Here is a 23,963-nt window from a genome sequence, read left to right as displayed (position 1 = left end):
TCCCTCACCATATTGTCAATCTTCAATATGAGGTGAAAAGAATTTCTTGTTTGCTAGAGTAGGTGCATCATAAATATTTATAATCTTCATATTTCATACAGGAAATCTTTACAGATAACCGGACTCTAAGTTAGGCACTCTTCCCTTACGGCTGATAGCCTAAGTCATGGAGACACGCCCCTTCCTGTGATCAGCAAGGAGCCACGCCCCTTCCTGTGATCAACCTTTACCAGTTACTCTACACTCAGTAAGCTTTAAAAAAAGCTTGTTTATTGACATAATTAGCTTGAAATGTTTGCTATATATTTATGTGTTAACTTCATTTATTTGTTAATGTAAACTATTTTAAATGGGTTTTCAATAATTATTTTAAAGTGAACATTACTCAAATTTAATTTTGCCGTAGTTAAGCTGACAAACTGCGGATATAGTCCAATAAAACTCCTCTGCAGGCACTTATTTTCTTCATGTGATTCATAAAGAAGTTAACTACCACAACACAGAGCGCAAACTGCATTAATTTCTGTAGGTAATTGTACCGGCATTGAGGTGAACTAATTAACCCCTAACTACTGTATGAAACAAAGCTCCAAGGGGTCAAAACATCATACAGAAGAATCATGGCACCTCCTTCCACATCTTGAAATGAGAAATAACTTCAAATAACCCTATAGTCTACCATGCTGTAAAAACAGGTATCACTAAACTGGGAAGTTAATCTTTGATGGACTGGGGTCCTTACTGGAATGAATCCTGATTCTTATTTTAACCAATTACTGGCTTCTTAGTTTCTATTTAAACACATATTGATGTATATATCCGATAAGTGCATTATTTGTTTAAAGGGAACAAGATCACTAATTATATATATATTACTGGCTAATTATAACAATTTTTTAAAGTAATTGCAAACAGATATATAAGAAAAGCAGACACTAAACTTTTATGTCTCCAATTTAATGAATAAACAGCTGTGGAGTTCATGGCATGTTCATGGCGTGTCACAAAGGTGATTTGGAGCCAAGGATGTCCAGAAGGTTTAAAAGATTTAGGATCAATCTAGTGACTGACCAGTCAAATGACCATCGGAGTGACCGACCAGTGACAGATGAACTTATATGAACCTTACTACAGTAAATCGGCTTTAGCCCCTGGCAACAGATTTCACCTGACAACTACAGTTAACCTGGAAAATCATACACAAAACAACTGGATACCTGTGTGGCTTTATCGTGTAACAAACATCGGGACTACCTGTATGACATATCATGGTGGCTGATAGAGAAACAAACACTGAGGGAAGGGAAAATCTGACCTTTAATGATGTCTTCCGATTTAATATAGAAAGTGATGAAAATTATAGTTATAGCAAAATCATTAAAGAACATTGATAAAGTTCTACAAGGAATCATTAACTACAGGTTTCATGTCATAACAGCAGCCAAGGTCATATAATGATGTCTGCAGATGATACAGCCACTGATGGAGGTTTTTATAGTGCTATCATACTGAAATGCCTGGACACAGTAGTAAGACACTGACTATCTGTTTGCTAGTGGAGACAACCGATAGCATAACACCTTCAGACGAAAACTCACCTCGAATGAAAAGGTGGTCAGAAAGTAAGTCACTAGGAAATGAAAAGATGGTCAGAAAATAAGTCACCGGGAAATGAAAGGGCGGTCAGAAAATCAGTCGCCGGGAAATGAAGAGATGGTCAGTAAGTAAATCAGTAGGAAATGAAAATGTGGGTAGAAAGTAAGTCACAAAAAAGTCACATTAAAAAAGTAACTTATAGCTATAACCAGTTTATTTTTGTCACTTACCAGTAGGACATAGAAACTCGTTAGGACATCACTTGCTTATTACTATTGTGACCTAAAAACATCACTTGCTTATTACTATTGTGACCTAAAACACTGGAGCTTGCATTGTTACTGGGGAACATGTAGCTGTTTCTATTGACCACTGTGACACACATGCCCATACCCAGCTTCAGCAACTCAACAAGAGCCCAGATAGAGGTACCCAGCTTCAGCAACTCACCTAGAGACCAGATAGGGGTACCCAGCTTCAGCAACTCACCTAGAGCCCAGATAGGGGTACCCAGCTTCAGCAACTCACCTAGAGACCAGATAGGGGTACCCAGTTTCAGCAACTCACCAAGATACCAGATAGGGGTACCCAGCTTCACCAACTCACCAAGAGACCAGATAGGGGTACCCAGCTTCACCAACTCACCAAGAGCCCAGATAGGGGTACCCATCTTCACCAACTCACCAAGATACCAGATAGGGGTACCCAGCTTCACCAACTCACCAAGAGACCAGATAGGGGTACCCAGCTTCACCAACTCACCAAGAGACCAGATAGGGGTACCCATCTTCACCAACTCACCAAGATACCAGATAGGGGTACCCAGCTTCACCAACTCACCAAGATACCAGATAGGGGTACCCAGCTTCACCAACTCACCAAGAGACCAGATAGGGGTACCCAGCTTCACCAACTCACCAAGATACCAGATAGGGGTACCCAGCTTCACCAACTCACCAAGAGACCAGATAGGGGTACCCAGCTTCACCAACTCACCAAGATACCAGATAGGGGTACCAAGCTTCACCAACTCACCAAGAGACCAGATAGGGGTACCAAGCTTCAGCAACTCACCAAGAGCCCAGATAGGGGTACCCAGCTTCAGCAACTCACCAAGAGACCAGATAGGGGTACCCAGCTTCAGCAACTCACCAAGAGACCAGATAGGGGTACCCAGCTTCAGCAACTCACCTAGAGACCAGATAGGGGTACCCAGCTTCAGCAATTCACCAAGAGCCCAGATAGGGGTACCAAGCTTCAGCAACTCACCAAGAGCCCAGATAGGGGTACCCAGCTTCAGCAACTCACCAAGAGACCAGATAGGGGTACCCCACCTTCAGCAACTCACCTAGAGCCCAGATAGGGGTACCCAGCTTCACCAACTCACCAAGAGCCCAGATAGGGGTACCCAGCTTCACCAACTCACCAAGATACCAGATAGGGGTACCCAGTTTCAGCAACTCACCAAGATACCAGATAGGGGTACCAAGCTTCACCAACTCACCAAGAGACCAGATAGGGGTACCAAGCTTCAGCAACTCACCAAGAGCCCAGATAGGGGTACCCAGCTTCAGCAACTCACCAAGAGACCAGATAGGGGTACCCAGCTTCAGCAACTCACCTAGAGACCAGATAGGGGTACCCAGCTTCAGCAATTCACCAAGAGCCCAGATAGGGGTACCAAGCTTCAGCAACTCACCTAGAGACCAGATAGGGGTACCCAGCTTCAGCAACTCACCAAGAGACCAGATAGGGGTACCCATCTTCAGCAACTCACCAAGAGACCAGATAGGAGTACCCAGCTTCAGCAACTCACCTAGAGCCCAGATAGGGGTACCCAGCTTCAGCAACTCACCAAGAGCCCAGATAGGGGTACCCAGCTTCAGCAACTCACCAAGAGACCAGATAGGGGTACCCCACCTTCAGCAACTCACCTAGAGCCCAGATAGGGGTACCCAGCTTCACCAACTCACCAACAGACCAGATAGGGGTACCCAGCTTCACCAACTCACCTAGAGCCCAGATAGGGGTACCCAGCTTCAGCAATTCACCTACAGCACTGATAGGGGTACAAAGTACACACATGCTTGGCGGATAGCTTTACATAATTTAACGCAGTAAAACAATTTGAGGAACACAAGACTGGCAGCTCCTGCAGCCAGACAGCGTTACTATGCCGATCAAGTGATAACTATGACCCGATGGTTATCACTCTAGCTGTTTCACCTTATAAAATAGCAAAACATGGATGTGATATTTCCATCGTTTAAGTAGTTTATCAAGGCTATCAGATGACTTCCTATTCACTGATAGAGATAAAAGGGGACAAGGTCAGAGGGAGGAGGTACGGAGGCTGGAGGGGTTCCAACTACTCACCTCTGGCTAATGTCTCCTTTTCATGGCAGATCCTCTACCGCCATCCTCCATCAACTTAATCATTCTAAAAATATGGGGAGAAAATATTAAATTTGTCCTTTTTATTGGTTTTTACTCGATTCAGAAAAAATAAAAACTTTCTTCTTTGAAAAATAAGGCTTACCACATGTTGCGGTAGTACCGTATTTATCCTAAAATATAAGTCCCCTCCCCCTATAGTCCCTAGTGTGAAAGTTTAGAATTAAGGTTTTGACAGGGCTGATTTGTAAACCATTTTCAGCTTATTGTTTTAGAATTGTTGATTCTGCGAAAATGAAGGAGGGGCTTAATTGTGGGCATGGACTTATTTTTGTTATTTTCTGTCTGAAAAAAAACACACGGGAAAAAATCTGACTCTCAATATTAAAACCTTATGCTATTAAAATACAGTATACAAGTTGGCAGGGATTTCTTCCTCTCCGGTCGTAATATTTTGATTTGATTAGTTACATCAATATATCATAACCCCATACAGCATTATAGGTCAACAATTAATTTGAAATAGGTCAACAATTAATTTGAAAAAGATTACCTTTGATCTCAAATTATGAACTAGGTGCAAAATGCGAAATTCCCTCGCCACATGAAAATATAAAAAAAATTTAGATGTAAAGATCCTGGTCTGGCCATCCAGAAAATATATCCTACCCTTATACCAGACGGTCATACAAAGGCTGGCTTTATATATCAAACTTAAAAATACAAGGAAAAGCTCCTTCTGTATCCGGGATTCATCATAAACACACACACATACACTTGTTTTGTTTTTGTTTAACATCCTATTAATAGTCAGGGTCATTTAAGGACGTGCCAGGTTTTGGAGGCTGAGGAAAGCCGTAGTACCCAGAGAAAAACCACCGGCCTACGGTCAGTACCTGGCAACTGCCCCACGTAGGTTTAGAATCTGCAACCCAGAGGTGGAGGACAAGTGATAAAGTGTTGGAACACCTTAACCACTCGGCCAACATGGCCCCACACACACACACACACATATATATATATATCTCTAAAAAAAAAAAAAAGTCAAACACAGATCTACTGTCTCCCAAGTCCTCTCGCGGCTACATCCAGCCGCACTACACGGGATGTAGCAGCGAAAAAGTACTTGGAGACAGCAGATCTGTATTTGACAGATATGGACAATTTAAACTTTATTCTATAAATATACATACCTGGGGTATATGTATAAATAAGTGAAGTAAAGTCCTTGCGAAGGATAAATGTAAGAAATATAAAAAGAAAAAGATTTACCGCAAAGTCTTTCTGCTTTCATAGGCATCTTCAGAAGGCAGAAAGGCTTTACCGTAAATCTTGGTTTATGTTTATTTTTCTTATATATATATATGAATATATACTCTGTCTATCTTCCGTGAAGACATGGATGTGCCTTCCTCTTCCCCTTCTCCTTTTTTTCTCCGTCGATGTAATAACATCTTCCTAATTAACCTTCAAGAGAAACCTGTCCTTCTCAGTGATACATATTTACACAGCAAGCTTCTAAAACTTCAAAAAATAGTTCCATGTTCTAAAATTGATATCAACCCTACTTACTGCACTCAAACCTAACCGCTACCAGTTACACATAATAGATCTCATTGGAGTGATTTAAAAACAGTTACACATTCCAAAACATTTAATCACCAAGATAAGAGAGAGGAGTTTCAGCTTCATCAACTAATCATTCCAAAATTAAACAGGCATACTTACAAATGTTCAAATTTTTTCCCCAAGAGCCATTCATGATCAGTAAACACCACTAGAGGAGCAACGTAAGAAATTCAAGAAATTTAATTATCTGTAAAACTTACAACAGGTCTGCCTTCAGGATTCTGGACAGTGGAAGTATGATTTTCGTATTTTGTTATTTCAGCAGGCTAATAACTTTTAACAAGAACCCAGTCTGGAGACATTCCTAAACGCCATCAAATTATTTCTTATTGTCTTCCAAGTAAATTAATCACAATTGTGTATCAAAGATATGTATGCCAATTCCTGGCACCTAAGTGTTCCTGAAACTAGTGCTAATTGACTTAAGGGTATATGCTACCTTAATGTGAAGCCTCTTTTCCATAGAATTATTTACACATTTACCAGTAAAAGCTTCACATCTTTTAAAACACGTCTAATATTGATTTAAATAACAGAGTCGTGGATTATCTAGTAATACTAATTCTATCATGTATAAGGGAAATAACTCTTACTTTAAAAACAGAATGCTTTATATTGTCAGGGACTCACAGCTGGATTAGTAGGACATATTTGAAACAGGAAGATTCAAAGGTCAGAACAAGTAAATCTTTTATTAAAAGGCTTGATATTAAACCTTGCATTACTTAACGTTTAAGTCGGTCGCTCCCAGCAAACAATACTGAAAACTTTGAAAATGTCCTCCATGAGATACGGAGAGACAAATATAGCTTCACCAAATAGATTTACAATGAGAAATGTACATCATCCAATCCCTACTGTCCACTCATAAAATCATATAATTATCCTGACTTTAAGTAAATGAAAGTTTATTCATATGTTTTACATAACACAATGAAACCTATATTTACTGACAATTTTTGGGACCACCTTATAAATGTGTCGGATATGACAGTGTGTCTGTTAAGTCATTCAGGGCAATGACAGAGGAGTGTGTCACTGTTCCAATGGATTTGGTCGGATGACACAGGATGTCATAAAACTCAGTGGTCGGTAAAGTCAGGTTTTACAGTATAATGGGATCAATTTCTGACACTACATACAATATCTGAGTAACTTTCTGTAATAATGCAAAGCGTAAAAATCTTTGTACTAAGGCCACTAGATGATAAAACACTTAGCTCCCCCCCCCCCCCCCCCCCCCCCCCCTCCAATCCCCCTCCCACCCCCAAAACTAGACTAACAACATGTGGTTATGCACAGTTACTAGTATGATACTACCAAAACATGGACGGTACAGAAAAAACAGAAAAAACGCCTGGTTTGTTATGCTGGATTCTATTTTTAACTTAAGTGAAGTTCATAGGGTGATAAATACAGTTGATCACATGCCAAATTGCATAATTGGCCAAGCTTGACATACTTTAGGGTTTTATAGCATTAGATTGAACTGGTAACATACTTTAACCCATCCAATATAACGCTAGCCTGTTTGTGTACTTTTCATTTTAAAACACATTAAAGACATTTTTGAAATAACCTATATTCTGTCAAAATCAAAATGGCGCAACCACGATAATGTTGTAGACTTTTTATGGTACAAATTACTCTCTATTTGATATTATGAAAACTATGATATCTTGTTTTTATGGTACAAATTACTCTCTATTTGATATTAAGGCAACTATGATATCTAAATTGATATTTGATGTCAACCCTCCATGGCAACTGGAGTAATCATGTGACTACAAAATCTGCCAAATAAAATATAATTGGTTGCCATGGAAATCAGTCCCCAATTGGCCTTGGATAACTGTAGCAAGAAGTTCAAGAGGATCGACTTATCCCTCTGGATCATTTTCCTGGATTAGTTTCTCGGACCAGTTCCCTGGATCCGGAGCTTTATGTTTTACCCAGATTACATGTAACCGAGTCTCAGGCTCTGAATCACTACAGCAAAGTGCCTTAGACAGGTCGTGATTTAGAAAAGGTCACCTTGAGTCTAGATCCCCAGGTTAAACATATAGAACCGTTAACAGGGTGATGGGTCCGTCCTTAGTCCCCTGGAGACACACGGGCTTGACAGAACGCACACAGTTATCAAAGGTGAATTGACATGTGAACATGCGACATTTTCATCCAAATGACCTTAGACATTTTAATAGCTTTGAGCGTAGGGTGAAGGTCAGGCAGGAAACGATATTGTCTGTTCACTTACAAGTAACAACCCCTATTACAGCTTGTAGTGTTTGTCGCATGACCGATCTAATGTACTATGATATTTTAAATGCAACAAACACATAGGCTGCAAGTCGTTCTGACAGATGGAATATATCTGTAACCGGCACAGTGACCCAGCAACGGAACACCTGCGTATCACATTCATATTACGACCCATGTGCCCCTTATATCCATGAAAATATAAAAAAAAAAATAATAATAAAATTATTCATTACGATTTATCTTCACAATTCATATGTATCTTGAATTTAAAATCATAAATATTCCATACAACATCATTCCATGTGCTAGACGGCATTACCTGACATAGTTTTTCTACTTTTCGCTAAGTTCGCTTCAAAATATGTTAATGAGCACAGCCTGAAGTGAAGAGAAATGGTACTAAGGTAGGTAATCCAGTCTATCCATGTGCCCCTTATGTCCACAAAAAATAGATAAATAATAGACTGGTACCCCCCTCAGTTACCTCCCTTGCGTAAGTTACAGAGGACCAGTAGCGAGTAACCATCTTGAGTAGAAACTCCTACTTCAATGCGTGTGTTTCTTTATTGCCCCTGTAATATCATCATGGAGATGGTTATTTCCGATGAAGCAACAAGCGTCAAAGCGTCATTGTCATAAACACATTGAACTTTTTGCCAGAATTCATTTTAAAAAGCAAAACTTAAGATTTTCTTCCTTTGTTTTTCGAACAAGAGTATATTTACTTTTGACTCTGAAACCCATCACTTTATGTGTATTGGGGTTTTCGCATCATAAATTAGCAAAATGATGTCAAAGGATATAAAAATTAACCAATGAAACAATCAATATGGCTACCCACTACTGGTCCTTTGTGATTGGAGCATAGCCCTGGTTGTGAGCAGAGAACTAAGGGACGTAACCACTAACAAAATGTATCCATGTGCCCCTTATGTCTACAAAAATAACACAAAAATGTGCCCCTTATATCCACAAAAATAACATACAAAAGCAATCAATGTGCCCCTTATAAACACAACAATTTAATCTTTTTTTAACTTTTGAGAATTTTTACCCATACATCATGTCAGGACATGAAAATCATTTTACTATTCATAAAATATATCAAAAACGTATGAAATTATTCACAAAAACTCTGGAATGAAAATTTAATGTATACAACAGCAGTCTGAAAATAAATTTTTTAAATCTCATTTAATGTTTCTTTCATGGCTGGTACACTTGTTTAAACGTCCTTGACCTGTCCACAATTTGAGATTCCTCGAGTCTGTCCAGGATGCTAGGGGCATGGAATGCCTCTCCATGGTTACCAGGGAAGCACTTACAAAGGGAGATAAGTCTAACAACATGTAAAAGTAATAGCTGCTAATCTCTAAATGTCAGGAGTTGACTTGAATTGCCATACCTCCGAGCTATTTATCAGATCTATCTAATCGTAAGACATTATCTACATACACAAACATCCACAAATCAACCCCGATTTTGTACATAAGATTTTTTTTTTTACATTTTAAAAAACATTTTTAGCATTTTAGCAATGTACTTAAATGCTTGTCCATATAAAAAATAAGGTATTGAAGTTAATTAATGAAAATATTATCAAGAATTTTATAGAAACAAAATCCCCTGTGTTTTACGGTAGATATAAAACAGAAAACATACCAGAACCAGACCTCTTATATTGAAGGGTTTCCAAAGATTTTGAATTTGGATTTAATATTGCGTCAAAAAATCCCTTTATTTTAAAAGTTCATAACATGCTGACATATACATGTCTAGCTCTTTTTTTCTGTTCTAGTTTTTTTTTTCTACAGATTCCATAAATAATTCCACAATATAAGACCCCAGTAAGAGAAAAAGAAAGACTTTTGCCTTCATGGTTAAAACAATTAAATATTTCTTTTTTTCAGAATTTCAGTTCAGCATTTTTTTCCTAAAAATGATTTTTCCTCTAGACTAGACAAAACCTGCAGCTACAGAAGGAAATGTCTCCAGCTCTATGGTCATAATTTAAAATTGAGCTTTCCAATGACATCCAATACCCATAGGGGCATCTATATTACCAGCATAGCCGCATTGACCAATTGTACATCCACTGACCCAATAATGAAATTTAGCAGATTCGCCTGTCAATCCCAAGGTCAATTTGTCTCAAGGTCACATTTTTTGGTCGCATTTCTACCACGCCTTTCCTACAGGTCGATGAACCTTCCTTTAGAGCACTGTATCATGGTCATTTTAACGGCACTCCAGATAGTTATTCCGTCTAAGACACTGATTACAACACATCTTGTTTGACCTGACGACACTTCCATTTTACACAATATACAACAGTGAATTCAGTTGTCAAATAATAGTAAAATTCACAGTGACGTGTGGTCATTTGGGACGGAAGTTCTCTCGCAATCTCGGTAACGACTTCAGTAACGGCTACATACAGCGAAACACTTTGAAGGTGTACAAGCACTGCCATTGTTTTTTATACAGAAGTAAAATATTTCATCAAGATTTTCCCTACAAATCAATTTCCCTCTCAATAATTTGTCTAAAATTCATCAAAGATCATTGATTTTGATTTTTAAACAATTATCAACTAAAATCTACAAATTATATTGAAACATTTTTTTCACTGTTTAAAATATCTTTGTATACTTTGAAGAAATCAGTCGAGACACAGCTTGCGACTTATAAACATGAATTCGAATTCCATGCTAGTGATTGGGTGGGTATGATACCTGAGACAATTTAACCAATATGTTTTTTGTGCGAAACACAATTATTAAATACGGTACATGCATATACCAAACAAGACTTCGGAATATATGATAGCTTCCTGTATTTACACATTTACAAAATAAATAAATTTTCTTTGGTTTCTTGGGTTTGTCGCACCATGAACAGGCGGGGTCATTTTGATGCAAGGTCTCAAGTTTGTAGTAGCTGGTGGCTTTCTCACTAAACATAAGGGAGGCCAGTCGCATGCCATCTAGTATAATTAGGGTAAAGCCTCATGCCAATGAACACAACCACAACAGCACGGAATGATCTGTTTCTCAGCTTTCTGAGAAACACAAACTGTCATGGACAAGGAGTATCAAACTAAGTACCTCAGATCTTCAACTGAGGTTATCCTGGCCAACACTTCTACCATAAAAGATATTGCAGACCCTTTATACCTAGACAGAAACTTCAGTAATCTCAGATTCTACCCCTGAACACATATTGCAAACCAATACAATGTAGAGATTTTGAAATTTATCAACCATAAACACTAAATTTCCAACATTTAATTTGATGTTGATACTATTTATTTACACTGAGTTGCTTCAGTTCAAGCTTTTTTGCTAAAAAAAAATCTAGTCAACCTGCTCCATTGGATACCAAATCTCCCAGGTATTAAACTAAAGTATAGCAAAAAATAAGTAGCACTTTTACAAACCCAGCTGGTTAAAGTAAAATGGAATGTTAAATTATTGACCACAAGCAGTCACAGATTCCAACTCATAAATTTTAACATGCACCGCATCTCGCTGGTCATCACAGTTGCAGAAGAAGCTATCGGAAAAAAATAATCCACTATTCCACAAGCACACCCTTGGGGACACGCGATACTTAAATACCGTCTAACAGCACCCCCTGGAGGGGGAAAACCCATTGACATAAGTCGCTTACATCAACTAGCGCCCTCTGGGGAGAGAATACACCATTAGTAAGAACTACAACTCACTCAATTTAACACGTCAATCTGATCTCTGCAATATTCATGCAAAACCTGTCTCCGTGGGAAATCGGAGCTTGATGTATGGTAGCAGGTTGTAGTAATGATGATGCAGAATCTCTTTTTCCAGGTTTAAAAGTAAATTAGAGATACAGGATCGGTGTTTGTCCCTACCTACATACCATCAGTCACCACCAGCCGACCCCCGACGCTCGTACCTCCTAAAAGTACCACTTCTGCTAGTATAGAAAGTACAGTCTTGCTATAAACCATGTTCTATCCCACGACTTCTCTGAGGTTTCTCCGCCATTTCTGTACTTAACAGTACATCTTGTAATACCCATGGGCCAATATATATATATACCTATATACATAAATAAATTCCACACTAGCATTCCGTACCACATTCTTAATTCAGAAGCAAATACTTCATCTGCAACATTTTTCAGATTTTTAAATTCCTTCACAATCAAACATGTGGACTAAAGAAAACATCTTTCTTTAATTTCAAGGTATTTGAAATGATGGTGTTTAAGCTATCTTGAAACTAGACACTGCAGACTCTCGTAAACCTAAACGAACTTAATCACAAAAGTACAACACAGGAACTGAGAGACACCTTCTGATTGTCCTGGAGGAAGTTCCCTCATCAATTGAAAGCTTTTATGTGCAGTTCAAGTTAGAGGTGCAGGACTTATATTGTAAACATTAGTACATGTACACCATTTTACATCAGATAAGATTTTTTTGTAATAAAATAACACAAATAACAATCTGGAAAAATGAAGACATTCAAAATATCAAATTTCATTTCCTATATCATGTTAAAAATGGAGTACAGCTAAAACCGAAACCTTGATAAATATAATTGTACATAAACATAATATTTTAATAGAAGTTGTCATGCCAACACTGAGGTATTGACTGGTTTTTTGTCAGAATAACAAAGTCAATCAAAATTATGCGGAAACTTTTAATTTTCTTTATGTGGTTTTCCTTTATAAGAATTTGGTTTGAATTATTTTGTTTAACATCCTATTAACAGCCAGGGTCATTAAAGGACGTGCCAGGAGGCGGATGAAAGTCAGGAGTACCCGGAGAATAACCCCTGGCCTACAGTCAGTACCTGGCAACTGCCCCATGTGGGTTTCGAACATGCAACCCAGAGGTGGATCAAGGGCTAGTGATAAAGTGTTGGGACACCTTAACCACTCAGCCAATGCGGCAACCCTTCTTTATAAGGCTGATGTTTATATTACTAGAACAGAAGCTTCAGATACAACATAGCTTATATAGGCCAAATTGTATCAAAACATTAGGTACTATAATGGTTATCCCATAATCCTTCACTGCGGTCAACATCTGTCAATTAATGGACAAACACCATTTACGGTTAATACCTCTCTACCATCACTGATGTGACAACGGTTAATACCTCTCTACCATCACTGATGTGACAAACAAGCTGAGATACATTACGAACTACGATACTACTATATATGACTAATTGGGAGACAGAGGCTATTTGCGTAGATAACTTCATCTTGGACCTAAGTATGTCACATGACAGAATACTGAATTCCCATTGGCTACACACGTTTGTACTATGAGGTGATAGTGCCTGCTCCTCCAGTCAAATTTGTTTCGAGATTTAACATGAATCTAGAGTGACGTCCCTTGTTACTGCTGTGAAGAGGAGGACCAAAATGGTGAAGGTCCTATAGTTCAACTGTATATTAAAATTGGCATGTTAATATGCGAGTGTGATGAACTACAGCTGTAAGCTTAGGCACAATTCCAAATCTTGACAATACTGTGAGTCAATGCTGCCCTCCCAACAAGGCCATAATGGATAAATTGTACCTTAATCTTAGGACGTCTTTCTCGATCCAGCAATTTAAGGTCAAATAGCCAAATGGAAAATAGAAATTGAATAAGCGGGTCAATTCTTTACGAGGAAGATCATAAAATATGTTTTGTCTTTGAGAAAGCTACAGATATGACTTCTGGTGGATACAGAATAAGGTTGGTAAACAAATAGGAAACTGGAAATTATACAACAGAAAACTGACTGAGGGACCCAGACACTGTCTGGGGGAGGTTTTCTCTGTCTAGTAACCATCCAGGTTCAAGAAATTGTCTAAGGGCAGGCCATCCTTGTCTAGGGGACACCATCTAGGATCAAGACACTGTCTGGGGGACCTTATCCAGGATACAGACACTGTCTAGTGGAGGCCATCCAGGATACAGACACTGTCTAGTAGAGACCATCCAGGATACAGACACTGTCTAGTAGAGGCCATCCAGGATACAGACACTGTCTAGTAGAGACCATCCAGGATACAGACACTGTCTAGTAGAGGCCATCCAGGATACAGACACTGTCTAGTAGAGACCATCCAGGATACAGACACTGTCTAGTGGAGGCCATTCAGGATACAGACACTGTCTAGTGGAGGCCATCCAGGATACAGACACTGTCTAGTGGAGGTCATCCAGGATACAGACACTGTCTAGTAGAGGTCATCCAGGATACAGACACTGTCTAGTAGAGACCATCCAGGATACAGACACTGTCTAGTAGAGGCCTTCCAGGATACAGACACTGTCTAGTGGAGGTCATCCAGGATACAGACACTGTCTAGTAAAGGCCATCCAGGATACAGACAATGTCTAGTAGAGGCCATTCAGGATACAAACACTGTCTAATGGAGGCCATCCAGGATACAGACACTGTCTAGTGGAGGTCATCCAGGATACAGACACTGTCTAGTGGTGGTCATCCAGGATACAGACACTGTCTAGTGGAGGCCATCCAGGATACAGACACTTTCTAGTAGAGGCCATCCAGGATACAGACACTGTCTAGTAGAGGCCATCCAGGATACAGACACTGTCTAGTAGAGGTCATCCAGGATACAGACACTGTCTAGCGGACCTTATCCAGGATACAGACACTGTCTAGCGGACCTTATCCAGGATACAGACACTGTCTAGTAGAGGTCATCCAGGATACAGACACTGTCTAGCGGACCTTATCCAGGATACAGACATTGTCTAGTCCAGGATACAGACACTGTCTAGTAGAGGCCATTCAGGATACAGACACTGTCTAGCGGACCTTATCCAGGATACAGACATTGTCTAGTGGAGGCCATCCAGGATACAGACACTGTCTAGTGGAGGCCATCCAGGTTACAAACACTGTTGAGGCCATCCAATATTAGCTTCGTTTACTATCTGCATGTTAGTACACAATGTCTATTTGTTCTGTGAATTCCTGAGGCAAAACAGAGCCACATGACCTCACACAAAACACAATGGAGACCACACCCGAGTTAATGTCAAACGATCATCTATAATGGCTTATTAACATGACGCAAATCTCTGTCCCTGAAGTTAAGCTGCCATTAAAAAAACAATCATTTTCTGTCTGGGCGGGGGTGGAGCTGATTATGTGTCTGAAAAATTTTAATTCCTTTCTTGTCGGATGAGAGAATACAAACTGGCATGACACAACCATCGTGATCTAATGATTTAATTCTTCATTTAAAACATTTCACCTGAGTCAGGTTATTGAGCGATTAGTTAGTTTTACACACTCAGACAAAAAGCTGAATTTTTTATGATTTAAAAAAAAAATGACGAAAATTGATGTGAAATATGTTTTTACATTTATACTATGACCACTTTCTGACAATTTATGTAAAACCTTTTTTGTTGCAATATTTTATACTTTCAACACAATAATTTGCCAAGGTAACCAAAATTTTGAATAATCTTCCAAATCTTTTATTGAAATTTGGCATGATATTGTATTTATAAAGATTTGTTAATTTTATGACATTACCAGGACACTACATATACTGACACTATGGAAAATGACTCAAACAGAAAGATTTCTTTAAGCTGAAAAATCAAAGTCAATTGCAGTTAAACAACTAAGGTTTATTTCTTTTTACTCATAACTCATAAGTGAAATATTCTGTTCTGAGAATTCTTCTTTTTTGCCCTGTTTTAAACCGATAAATGTCTGTGCCCCTTAGCAATATAGTGTCACATATTTTGAAAAATCGAAGATGACCCCTAAATTTTTAACGAAGATATTACTATATTTTCTTAATTTATGCAGACAAAGGTTGATTTAAAAATTATTTATTAAAACACTGAACAGGGATGTTATCAGTTAAACAACATCACCATGTGTGTCTCGTCAGATTAAAGGCTGCATCCCTGAAGGGACCTGTGAAAGGCCATTTTCCCTAAAATCCTTGACTAATAATAACAAATGTTTTAACAAAACATAAAACGCATGTGTCAATATCAATTATCAATTATTGTTGCATCACTTAACTAAATCAATGATATGTGATTTCAAGAGTTTGGCTTCATACATACCATACCTCCCGACCTGAGACAAAATCTCTCTTATTTTCAAGTATTTTTCAAGTTTCTTCTTTTTTACCAAATCACTGAAAACTATATTTACTATAAAGGCAGTAAATTTGAACAACTTTTGTGTATAAATATCTGGCAATTTTAACTGCCTTGAAAAAAAAAATGAGAATTTTCGTTTTGCAAAATTTGATTTTTTTTTTCTGTAAAGAGTTCTTACGTCACAAGAAGACAAAAGAAATTGAGAAAAGTACTTTTGTGTAGCAACACTTAAGTGGCAGAGCTCTACAAATCTACCACACTTGACACAATGGAAATCTCAAGTCATCAATATAGCCACACTGCTACAGACATGACGTCACTTCAGGTTCTTTAAATGCCATACGTCGTCAAAGGTGGCAATAACGGCCGACATTCTGTTTCACCTCCCACCATCTTACAACTTTGTGGTTCTTCTGTAATTCTAACATCTTATAAACAGCTCCATGTAACACAGGGCTTCATGTCACCTCGACAATGTGTCTGCCAGGCCAAGCATAAAATTGGGTCTTTGTAGTCTAAAAATATCATGTTTGACAACAAAATATGGTACATTAACCAAGAGGCCCAGAGGGCCAGGATCGTTCATCTGGATCCGGGGAAAAAAATCTATTACAAATATTTTCCCATTTTTGCAGCTGCCTCTTGGTATCATGAATGCAAGTCAATGTTATTCTTCAATTGATGATTTCTGGCTTTCTGTCTCCAATGAAGATGGTTAAAAGTGAAAAGTTGAACAGCACTCAACCTTGATAAACAATTTTCATTTTCCTCTATTGGACCTCATGTGATAGATAATGTACAATATTGAATTTTCTTCTCAAAAGAAAGCTACAAACCAAATTTCATCAAATTCCTTTTATTCATACAGAGAATTCGAAGGCTTCAAAAAAATGCTATATTTGCCCCTATCTCCCTTGGAACCCGTCCCGTCTGCTTATACAATTTTGAATCTCCTTCACCTAATAATGCTGAAAATTATATCAAAATTCAGCTGAGGTTGACATTTGGCATTTAGACGCCATACAATAGCATGTAAGCAAAGTATACATCACACACGTACTATGATGTGTCTTCCAACTCCATATTTGCTGGGCTAGCAAAAATTTTAATATCAGTATAATACTCATTTGTTTGTTTCGATTTGTTTTATCTAAACCTTAAATGCCTCCCCCACCAACAACCATGGTCATTGCATGAGATATACTTTGTCCTTGACCTTGGACCCAAATGACCTTCACCTCTAACACAGTGACCTTGGTATTTGGTCAGTTGACTCATTGTTCTGTTGGTTGTTAAATTCCAACCAACTTTGCTTTATAATTTCATTACGAAATGTTCATCAGTGAAAATATAGGAAATTCAACATTGACCTTTGCTCCAGTGACCTAAACCTTCAGTAAGTAGACTGACTCCATTTTCAATTCCTACAAACTTAGCTTCGAAATGTCACTACAAAATGTTTGTCAATGAAAAGACATAAAATACACAAGAATTATGGGATAGATAATCACTGATGTACGAGTATTATGGGATGGATCATCACTGATGTACGAGTATTATGGGATGGATCATCACTGATGTTCGAGTATTATGGGATAGATCATCACTGATGTTTGAGTATTATGCGATAGATCATCACTGATGTTTGAGTATTATGGGATGGATCATCACTGATATACAAGTATTATGGGATGGATTGTCACTGATATACAAGTATTATGGGATGGATTGTCACTGATGTTTGAGTATTATGGGATAGATCATCACTGATGTTTGAGTATTATGGGATAGATCATCACTGATGTTCGAGTATTATGGGATGGATCATCACTGATGTTTGAGTATTATGGGATGGATTGTCACTGATATACAAGTATTTTGGGATGAATAATTACTGACGTGTGAGAATTATGGAATGGACATTTAAACAATAAAAGGACACTTACCAATTGTTGATCATTAGAATCACTTAGGTCTTCATCTTCCTTCATACTGCAAAAAAAAATAAAATAAAAATCATAAAATATCAGGCGTCTCAGCTACTAATATATATAATTATGTACCATTAATTATTTTTCATTGATATTTTGTGTACAACACCAAGATCACTCGAGATGAAACCTAGGCATACTCAGTATCATTAGACACCATCGTGTTAACATTCTCAACAAACAGATCATGTTATCAAATTGAATATTAGACATACTGAGTTACTGAAAAGTAATTATTTTCCTTGCCATGACACTTCTGTCTAGATATGAAATTACCATATATAACGGGGTATATGTGAAGTTTTCTCATACTGAAAATTGCCATTTGGAGTCAATGTCCTAAAAGATAGGACAAATACTTCAGGACACAAGATTAGAGCTGTGACTAACAATGCACTGTCTGGCCATTGTCTTTATCCCGATATCAACATGTGTATACAAAATTCAGCTGTCCAGGAAGTTTGATTTGATATGGATACGAAAAACATTTTAAACATTGTCCCCTTTATTTTGACCTTGAATCTTGATTTGGTGTTAAATCACAGCTAGTAATTTAAAATAGCAAACTGGACATTTTTTTTTTTTTTTAACAAACATGAAACAATGAAATAAGAGGAAAGCCAATGATTTGTACGATTTGTAAGATAAGAAAATTCACTACTGTGACCAAGGTCACATCGTGAGTATTCCGATTTCTTCTGATAACTCAACGGAAAGAACATTTATCATCAAATCAATAGTTACCTAAAAGCAATAAGGCCTCTTGTTCACACCATTTAAGGAAACTCATTCAATTAAGTGTTCGGAACGGAGGACATTTTTTTGTATTTCCAAGGACAGACTGTAGGAATTCAATCACTATGACAATATTTAGTGTCGGTAACTGAACATGCTATGTGACATTGGATCGAGTTATAGGCTGTACCTTGATTGGTCATGAACACCTCACAATCATTATACAACATCCAATGACAGCCCATCTGGAAAACGCAATCAGCAAGGTCTGTACTAGAGGTCTTTTTACGGTTGCCATAACGATGACATTTTTAGCAATGGCTCCACCTTATCATGAACCGCTGTGCATTTTTTTATTTTTCCCCCTACGTCGTTTACCACCCACAAGTTCAAAAAATAATTCAAATGAAAGTGAGCAGGAGGCTTCGTATATACACCCACACCTAGGTCAAGGTCTCAACATCAATAAAATTGCCCTATGGTCAGGTGATCAGTACATAATTGTACAAAAAAAATTGAAAGTGGTCAAATGTTATCTTTGACCTTTAACCTCAAACAATGACCACTGAAACCTAATCAGGTGTATAACTTGATCATGTGATATTATGGCATGAATTTTATCTAAATCTCTCTACAGAGGATCAGGAGACACCGTTTTACATACAGATACTTATCTAGGTAGCAGTGTACAGTAAAAATGCCAAATTCTGAAAAATATGGCACTTGTTTTAGATATGTAAACATTGCCAGTTAACCTTACATATAACCTCTAATAAAGTATATATATTTGAAATCTGTACAACATTTGCAATTTTAATAGAGCTCTGAAGGATAAGTAAACTGATATTTTCTGTGATTTTTAGAGCTGTGAATACCATGGTAACAGCTTAAAAAATTCTCAAAAATTGCAAAATATTATGATATTTTACCCAAAATGGCACAATTCTCTACACAATTTTTTTTCTGAAACCTGTTTAAAATTAAATATCTCTATCCCAAAGACAGAATTAATCTTGTTTGGACATATGTTGTAAATTAAGTTTTTCCGCTATCTTACCTTTTCTGTGGGCTTCCATTTTGCGCTGTAGGCGAAACTAAATTTCCTGTGTAAACACACGTTCGGAAAATCCGGATATTTAAAATCCGGAACCAATTTATTGATTTTTGTTTTAATAAATGTGAAGCCTGTATGTACTACTTCATACTGAATATACCAATTATAGTGTACATTTATTTTTTTCATTTTTTATGCATATCATAATACAGGAGTTATTTGCTTAACAAAAAAATTGCCCATGGCCAGGCTGTCTTACTGTGGTGTGCTACCCTAGGGCCCTCAAAGGCCAACATTCGGCCCCTGATTCTTCCCCTGAATTTCAATCTTAATTCCTGAAAAGACCCCTCCAACCCCCAACCCCTCATAATTGTTTTATAGTGGTCAGGCAGCTGGCTGTATTTGGTAGATATGTGCTTAATGAATTACTTCCAATGCATTTTAATAATCATATTCACTTGAACCAGAAAATCATTTGTCAAATTACGCCAAATACGTCCGATTTCCAGACACCTCCAGAATCATTATTTCTTATTGTAGATGTTGTTGTATTTTGGGTAAGTGTTGGAAAAATATTTTTAAACAATGCTAGACATATGACAAGGACATCTAGTATAAATTAAAGTAAAAATCTAAGGAATTTTTTTTCATGTCAGGCTTCTAACCATTTCCTCCAGGGGAGGTAACTCTAATCACAGTTAGCATTACATTTGCATACCTGATATGAGCAAAATTTCAACATGATTACCAATGACATTTAATGCAGATATGCATTCAGGAAGAGTTAAAATACTCAAGCGAATACTTGTCGCTTTACATTCACAATAAAACCACTTTTATATAATCGTATTGTTGATGATTTAAAGAGGTGTGTGGTTTTTACTGTCAATGCTTTAGTTCATGGTATGGAAAGGAATTTCAAAGCAATTTTTTTCCCTATGGGTTGTACAACCACCCACCAAAATTTCCAAAATCATGCTGTGCAGTAATATTATGGTATATGGTGATAACACAATACCTAGGCCAGGGCTCGAATAATGTGCTTGTAACTAATGTCAGGGCTGGCAAATTGTGCATGTACCTAGAGCCAGGGCTGGAAAATTGTGCATGTACCTAGGGCCAGGGCTGGAAAATTGTGCATGTACCTAGGACCAGGGCTCGCAAAAACGTACTTGAACCTAAGGTCAAGGCTCACATAATGTGCTTGTACCTACGGCCAGGGCTCGCATATTCTGCTTGTACCCTTGGCCAAGACTCACATATGTGCTTGTACCTAATACCACAGCTCACATGATGTGCTTGTACAAGTTGACTGTTGTACCTACAGCCAGGGCTCACAAAGTGCACTGGTACCTAGGGCCAGGGCTCACATAATGTGCTCAAATGATGTGCTTGTACATAAGGGTCAGGGCTGGCAAATTGTACTTTTACCTAGGGCCAGGGCTCACAAATTGTGCTTATACCTAGGGCCAGCTAGGGCTCGCAAATTATTACCTTATCCCATGGCTCACACAGTGCACTTGTACCTTATGCCAGGGCTCACATATGTGCTTGTATCTAAGGCCAGGGCTCACATGATGTGGTTGTACCTACCGCCAGGGCTCACAAGATGTGCTTGTACTTAGGGCCACGGCTCCCAAATTGTGTTTGTACCTAGGGCCAGGGCTTGAAAATTGTGCTCGTACCTAGGGTCAGGGCTCAAATGACATACTAGTACAGTCACAGGTACCGAAAGCCAGGGCTCATACAATGCACTATATAGTAACTAGACCAGGGATTACAATACATATCAATATCTAAAGCTGTCATGTCATGACCAACTGGTACAGGAATTCCAACTAACTATACATTTCATGAGTACTAGCAATGGCAACCATCCAGGATTGGTACAAATTGACATTGACAGTGATCAGGTAGGTTGTCAGGCCACTGACAAGTAGTACTATCCTCACTTGTCTACTTACTTCATTATACGCTCCTGAAATCTTGCTTCCTCATCATCTGAAAAACCAAAATAACCAAAACTGAGGGGGACAATGAGAGAAGTTTTAAGGCTGTATGTGGTGATTTGTACTCCAAGTTACCTCCCTTATTACATCAAATCAAACATAGTTTTATTTATATCAACATGAGAATGTCAAGTCAAGTGAAATAAAGTTTGATCCATAAAGAATTATGGAAATAGTGCCATTATCTGAAATATTAGCAGTTACAAAAATTCCAAGAAAGGCGAGTCTTATTTTTTTACAACTTAAAAAAGAAGTTTACGATTATAAAATCTGAAGATTTAAATTCAATAAAAACACAGAAAACCTTAGACATAATATGTAGCTCATCAAAAACAATCATGTGACTAAGAACAATGTTATATATTACAAACATAAAGTTCATCGATATGATAACTTAAATTTGGTTATATTGGTTTACACCGATCCGCCAGTAGGCCTACATAAAATCTGTAAACATTGTGTATAACCATTTAAATACCACATGACAGCGACAGCGTACTACACGTGTACGTGGATGGATTAAGGTTCTGGAGGAGAGGGGTCCGGGGACTGAAGTCTGGTTTTGTAAACAAAATCATTTCAGAAAGTGTCGACGGGGTCACGCAGCATCAGTGTCAACGATACAGTTGGTTGACCTCGATAAACAATTGATGGAAGTGAAGTGCGTTAGGCCTACTGAAACAGAACTCGCATGTGTACATACCCGTGTCGGTCGAGTAGCTAACTCTATTCTCCGGAGTCTAGACTTATGAATATTATGGTCCGACCACCGAGAGGAAAGCCACAGTATCAAGCGAGGGCAAACTCCCGTCAGCTGACGCCCAATACACACTTTATCATTGCTCATTCAAGTGGAACGTGTATGTTACCTGTTTCAGAAAACTCTTCCTCGGTTGAATTACGTAAGCTGTCGGTATTTTGGGGGGACATACTCGTCTGTACCATAGGATCCGTTACTGCACCATCCGCCATGTTGACATTGTACTGAGGTTTGCCACGCCTTACATCCGGGAGCTCAGACCGGGACACACCCACTCCTCGGCCAGTGGGTGTGTCAGCGAGGGTTCACCACGGGTTGCCGTCTGCATTGTCAATCAACGGATGTTTCCGCCCGCCTGAACAGACACGTTTTGCGCTTGAGTGATCACTGTCTTACAGATAACAGTATACTGCTGTATATTACCTACTAAGAATAGTAGAGATAAAACGGAGAAAAAGCAGACAGTTTTTGGACATGTGATATACGGTTCCCCCCGGGCACCTTACCACAGTTTGTAAAGCTGTTTAGGCTAGCGTTGGTTTTGATACACAGATAGCACGGGATATGATATACCGATAAAACAACCAATTGTAAGATTATTCCTTACAGTCCAATTATATTTTGCATGAAAATCATATCAGAGCTGCAGTTCTCCACTTTGTAATTTCTATTGCTGTTCACGTATATTACGACTTTGTATATTATAACATGTGCTAATGGGCAATATGGCCCACAGTTAATAAAGAAATTGAAATTGAAATTGAAGGAATATAAAAATGTTTATTCTTTATCATTCATATATACAGACCCTAATTTATAGAACTTGAGAATGAGTTTTTAAATGAGCACACTTTTTAATATATATATACTGTGTCAAATCAGATTAGGATAATTCATAGGTAATAATTGTCACATCTAATGAAATATATTCTATTTAACTGTATTTGATACATGACAGGGAGCTAAAGAATGGCGAAGATAAATATCTCTCAGATGTAATTTTATATTGTTGTGATATGTAATATTTGAGAAACCAAGTCCATATATCTCCTGTCAGCTGTCTGCACATCACAAACGCACTGCCACCAGGGATTACTCAAGAGAACCCATGTGCCCTTTTTGACTATTAGAGACAGCAGGTGTCTGGCCCGGGGATAGTTGTAACCTACTATAGTATATAGCCTATCAAACGCGAGCTGGTCGCAACACTCAGTGATTCTGACAGTGACGTGTATTTAAGATACAGCCGTCTACAACGGCCACCCTAACTTTTCTATCGGCAAAAATCTTATCCTGGATGGATTTGAAAATATGCTTGTATGGAAACAATAGAAAGATTTATGTTAGCTTCAGCATCCCCCCCCCCCCCCCCCCCCCC

General features: G+C 38.2%; 1 protein-coding gene across 3 annotated transcripts in view; it reads right to left on the bottom strand.

The window, feature by feature from the left end:
• Nucleotides 1-22,943, bottom strand: part of LOC117329745 (Krueppel-like factor 3) — a 65,920-nt gene extending 42,977 nt beyond the window's left edge. Inside the window, exons 1-3 of one of the 3 annotated variants that reach the window (XM_033887857.1) lie at nt 22,695-22,943; nt 21,781-21,817; nt 17,983-18,028 (exon numbers count right to left, since the gene is read on the bottom strand). In XM_033887857.1, the coding sequence (XP_033743748.1) occupies nt 17,983-18,028; nt 21,781-21,817; nt 22,695-22,797 (186 nt within the window). In that variant the 5' untranslated portion in view covers nt 22,798-22,943. Of the gene's footprint in view, nt 1-3,972; nt 4,037-17,982; nt 18,029-21,780; nt 21,818-22,303; nt 22,419-22,694 lie in introns of those variants that run through there. The other 2 variants (XM_033887858.1, XM_033887862.1) reach the window with 2 other exon arrangements.
• Nucleotides 22,944-23,963: the final 1,020 nt, after the last annotated feature.

The sequence above is a fragment of the Pecten maximus genome, chromosome 6 (assembly GCF_902652985.1).
Source record: "Pecten maximus chromosome 6, xPecMax1.1, whole genome shotgun sequence".
NCBI lineage: Eukaryota > Metazoa > Mollusca > Bivalvia > Pectinida > Pectinidae > Pecten > Pecten maximus.
Note: the sequence above shows the minus strand (reverse complement) of the source record. Positions and strands in the feature narration are given on the sequence as shown.